This window comes from Pyxicephalus adspersus, chromosome 2, assembly GCF_032062135.1.
Source record: "Pyxicephalus adspersus chromosome 2, UCB_Pads_2.0, whole genome shotgun sequence".
Classification (NCBI taxonomy): domain Eukaryota; kingdom Metazoa; phylum Chordata; class Amphibia; order Anura; family Pyxicephalidae; genus Pyxicephalus; species Pyxicephalus adspersus.
The window spans coordinates 73,585,139-73,590,480 of record NC_092859.1 but is presented as its reverse complement, the minus strand read 5'-3'; the positions used below and the strand labels follow the sequence as shown (position 1 = coordinate 73,590,480).

Below are 5,342 nucleotides of genomic sequence, written 5' to 3'. Positions count from 1 at the left end.
TTAGTTCTGCTTAAGGATCTAATGGTTTCTTGTTTAAATATGTTAGAAAGTTTTTTATGGGGTATACATTCTTTTCCATATGACTATGCACTGTTTGAAAGTCTGCTGTACCTAATAATATATTAAATGAACAGATTCTATCCAAATAAAGAACTACAATAGCATAATAAAGAGGAACACACAGTTTTTCTATAAGAAGAGACTTACAATGCTATTTTCCCAATAAAATACACTTTTTTGTTTGGATATGTGTACACTGAACTGTGCATTCACAGCTCAGCAAACATTCTTGGTATATCTCAATGTTAGGATGAATTTACTCCCATGTGTATACATGGAAGTTACGGCATATCAAAGATAGCCAATCAAGATTGTGGAAGCACTAGTTTCAGGTTGTAGTTATGCTTTATTAGATTTGTCCCTTAACTTCCCTATACTTGGTGGTTGTGTCAAGGACATACATTGTAGGTTTACATACATTGTAAAGGCTTAGGGCTTACTTCACACTGGCAGTGAGGTTGCAGTGTATTTATGGCTTCTTCAAGTCAGAAAACTCTGCTGCTTGGGAGGACACTACATGTAGCGTCACCCCGTGGTTGTCCAATAGGAAATACTTAGGGGCTGCAGCGAACGGTCCTAGTTCCACACAATGGTTGTTTTTGAGCCAGCGCTGCTGGGCACATGCTTGTACATCTGGCAAACTGCCTGCTGCTGGGAGCCACGCAAATTTATGCAATGAAAATGCAGGTGTGCACCTGCCCTTAATACGTGAATACTTCTTTCAGCTATATAAGATTGAGTATATTGTTAATGCAGAGAAAATATTTATTGAAACATTAATAATTTAGTATTTTTCCTTTGCAGGGAGACTCTGGAGGACCCCTTGTGTGTGAAGTGGACAGCAAAGTGCACCTGTTTGGGGTTGTTAGCTGGGGGTCTGGTTGTGCTGAGGAGAATAAGCCTGGCGTCTACACTGATGTCTCCAAATACAGAGAATGGATATTAACAAACATTGATTAGGTTTTTCTGGGAGAATGACACCACTCTTTAAATCAGTTATTTTAGGACTTATTGTTAAAAGGTAAACAGCTAAATGTGCAGATGAAATACACATATGTTTAGTGTTTTATCTGCTCAAGGATTTGTAATTCTATACAACCAATTTTGTAATTTAAGTGCATTGTACAGCCAGATACAGGACACACAAAGTTCCTGATTAGGCAAATCATTTTTCTGGTTCATGTTTTCATCTTCCTATGTTGCCTCCAGCCTCCTTATTGATTAGGTAATGTCATCAGTTCTTTACAGTTAGTAGTGCCCTAGAAATCAGTAATGGTAAACTAGGGAGTAGAACAGAAATGTTATTTACTAACAAAACTGCATGTATCAGAAGTATGACTAGTCAACAATTTTACAGGTAAATAGTAAATACATATGTATTTTAGCCATGTATTTATTTATTTTCCTAGAATTGAAGGAAAACAGCAAAATACATTTTTTACAGTGGTTGGTGCGATAAATTTTCTATACACAGATTCATTTTTTTTAAAGGTTCCATTAGGATGTAATATTTTACATTTCACATTTCCAGGATGCATTTAAAGTATATCTAGCCACCCTCAGGATGTTTTTATATATTTATAATGCTCACTTTTTATACTGTTTCTATGGAGGAGCAGCACTGTCATCCCTATTAACTCCAGATTTAGGCTAACAACACCCCTACCAGTAGTTCATAGTACATAGAAATAGCTTGACAAGCTTATATTTTGCAGCATAATTGTGACATATTTACATGGAAAATAAACTTATCCTGAAAAAATAAAACAGAATGTTAACCATTATATATATTTTAAGAAAATAAAGGTATTTTGCGTTCTTTGTATGTGACTTTTTATGATTTTACAGAGGTTCGATTTTTTGATAAAGTCTGAACACAGTAGGAGACGTCCTAATTGCCGTGTGCTGTAAATCACTTGTCCTGTCATGAAAATCACTTTTTGTGGCGAATAATTCTCCCAACAGTCTGATTGTTTAAAGCTCTCTAAGGCTGGAGAGGATACACTTTCATCAGTGAAGCTGGGTGATCCAGCACTCCTGCAAACGATTTGGTTCAGGATTGAAACATTTGCTAACAAATAGCAAATTACTTTTAGGAAATCCTTTCCAGGTTTATTAGATCACCCAGCTTCACTGATGAAAGTGTATCCTCTCCAGCCTTGGAGAGCTATAATAAATTGAGCCCAAAAGGTTGGTAAATTCACTTTGACCATACTTTTCAGTCTTTAGTAATTATTTTCTTTTTGTACAATATATAAAATTGTCTTCATAATTCTTACTTAATTTGAGCAATACAGCATGATTAGTCATAATATAATAGGAAAACAGCATCTACGTGTGAGCTGTTGTAACATGTTTCACTCACACCAGCATATCTTTTACATAATGCTGACCTATTGAGACCAAAAAGCTTCAAGCTTTCAAATAAATGACTTTGCCCATTCAATTTAAATCTAAAGGTTCACATAATAGGCCGCATCCATCCATCCACCCACCCACCCACTACTTGTTACCCTTGCCATACTCCCAGTCCTATATGACAATTTAGGACCTAGTTATTGGTGCTCAGGCCACAGCACACAACCTGGAAAAAGGTAACAATGCCCCCCCACACCTAAAAGTAGGTTAGTTAAAGAAATGTAAATAAAACATATCACTTTTGACAGAATGTGTATATACTTGTCACTTTAAAAAACCATTAAATGTGGTATAAGAAACTGATAAAGTCTCCTGGGTCTCAATTTTAAGGAGTTAATCATAAATTAACACATATCAAGATCAGGTTAGTGTAGCAGAGTGTCATACAAAGTTCACATTCAAAAGCAATCCATACAGTCAATATTAGGAGCTGACCTTTAGCATCCTTATTTAATTCCTGAATCTCAGGCAAGCTGTAAGAAAAGCAGTGCTCATGTATATAAAACCTTTTTAATATAAAGTAAAAAAATGTTTTTCTATTTTTTTATGTATTTTTTGAAATGGGAAGCTCTCAGTCCCCTGGGATACACATGTTTTGTGTACCTGGAGGCTTCAGGCTGCTCCTTCTGCACATGCCTGATCTAGGGATTTTTCAAAATTAGCTTTTCCCACAATGTAAGGAAAACATTTAAATGCAGGGTGGCACAGGGCCGAATGGAAGCCAATTAATAAGGGATCAAGGGAAGTAAAGGTAAGTGTCTTTTTTGTTTTAATGAGTTCCACTTTAAGTGACAGTCCTAAATTCAGTACCACCAGGATCCTGTCCTAGAGCACCTCTCTTCTGGATGTCTTCCCCTTTGGCTTCACTCCTCTAAATTCAAGTTCTTAACTGCTGGGAACCAGTAGTCAGTAGGTCAATCTTCAGACCTGCCATGACTCCATTGGTATCTTTATTAATCCATGGCAAAGCCCCCCCCATGCTCAGTTCTCCACATATTTAACTTGATTTATTACTCACCTGCACTAGGGCAGTACCTGGCTGCCACCTTGCTAAAGTCAGGTGCCTTCCCCTGCGACAAAAGGTAACCAACTTTAACTCCCTTGGAAGAAAAGATTTTAGAACTGTGTAGAATACACAACAAAAACCTCCTTAGACCTTTGAGGTACCCTGTTATACTAAAAGGTTGCTATACAAATAATAACATTTGACTTCAATAATTTAGTTTGGCCAATGTTGAACCTGAAGAGCAAAGCTAGCTGTTTGCTTCACTTTGCCTTCCCACCCCTTTGCTGAAACATTGGATAAAAATGTGGACTGGATAATTTGGATAAAAAGTGGAAAAAAGATGTTATACTCACCATTCCCAGTTTTTAGGAATGGGATGTCATCCATTTTCCTAGGATGAAGCTCTCAGCATCTGCCAGAGAAAAGGTATAATATAGAAATTAGTTTTCCTTTACTTTAGATCTTGCATGTAGTGCAAAGATAACTTTATTACTGTCACCACCACCATTAATAGGAATATTGGTTGAGATGGCCCATAAAATGTTTGCACTATAAATGTGTAGCACACAAACAGACATTTTTTGGCTGTAGGCTTCATAACTTTTGTTTGATCTGTACCCCAGTCTGTATTCACCAAATATCAGCACAGTAGAAAACTGTGTGTACCATTCATTTGAATGACCATGGGTTTTGTAGATGTATCTAAGTATCTATCTATGTGGATTTAGATTTCTCACTAGGCTACCTAGGGCACCATGGCTACATTGCGTTGTCAAAATAAGAAGTTATCCTATTAACCTGGGTATAGCACAGTATCCTATGTCGTATCTCATGCCCAGGCTGCAGTTAGCACATCGGTCACTAGGTGTCAGCAGAGTACACATCACCTTGCAGCCATTAGCCTAGGTCAGGGGTCAGCAACCTTTACTATCAAAAGAGCCATTTTGCCTCCTCTTCCACTAAAGAAAAATAGTCTGGAGACGTAAAACATAACACAGTTTATAAACTTTTAAAAGTTTTAATATTTTTTTAATTTTACCTGTTACAACATGGACAGAAATGAACCACCAAGAAGGTTAATTGTGTCAGTAGTGTGCTGATTTGATCTGCAGGACATTTTTCTAGATAGTAAGTCCTCTCTCTCTCTGTGTCAGTGCAGGACTTGTGCATACTGTATGTGTTTGTGCATGTGTTAATATGGCACCGATTGTGTCTCTAAATAGTTTTCTGACTGTGTCAGTACAGTACTTATGTATGTTGTGATTTTATTGATTGGGTTTTGATTCAACTCTTCTTTTTGTCAATCCTTTCCACTTCAAATGTCATCCTTTGCATGTTCAAGTCCTGGAGGACAACAGAGTGCTTAGGACAGCTCTACTAGTCTCGGGATACTGAGAAGGGGCTTGGCTATAGGTAAATTGAGAGGTTGTCATCTGTTCCAGCATTGGCTCCTGGTCAGGGCCTCACGGGAGGATGCTTCTGGCCTTTTGGCCCCCTAAAAAAAAGACATCTTTGCCCCCCAGCCAATCCATTCTCTGTCCCAAAAATGGTCCACTGATGATGTAGTTAAATAAATGTCAGACTGCAAACAATTCACTTTCCTCAACTCCACAAGTCTGCAGACTGCAGCTTAGCTTACAGCACTCGGTGTCCGCACTGAATCAACTAGACAGTAGTGACCATCCACTACACTGTGGCAGTCACATTCTTGTAGACGGACAGTGGACAAGTTCATCTGAAGAAGTCTGTCCTTGCCAACATGGCACAGTTAGCAGCTGACTGAATGATCACTGTCAATACAAGTAAGGCTTTTACAGATATGTGCACATGTAACCTCATGGGAATAGTTTTTAATAGT

General features: G+C 37.8%; 1 protein-coding gene across 1 annotated transcript in view; it reads left to right on the top strand.

The window, feature by feature from the left end:
- Nucleotides 1-1,885, top strand: part of F12 (coagulation factor XII) — a 16,344-nt gene extending 14,459 nt beyond the window's left edge. The window contains exon 14 of the mRNA XM_072401003.1: nucleotides 865-1,885. Within this exon, the coding sequence (XP_072257104.1) occupies nucleotides 865-1,020 (156 nt within the window). The 3' untranslated portion in view covers nucleotides 1,021-1,885. The remainder of the gene's footprint in view (nucleotides 1-864) is intronic.
- The last annotated feature ends 3,457 nt before the right edge of the window (nucleotides 1,886-5,342 follow it).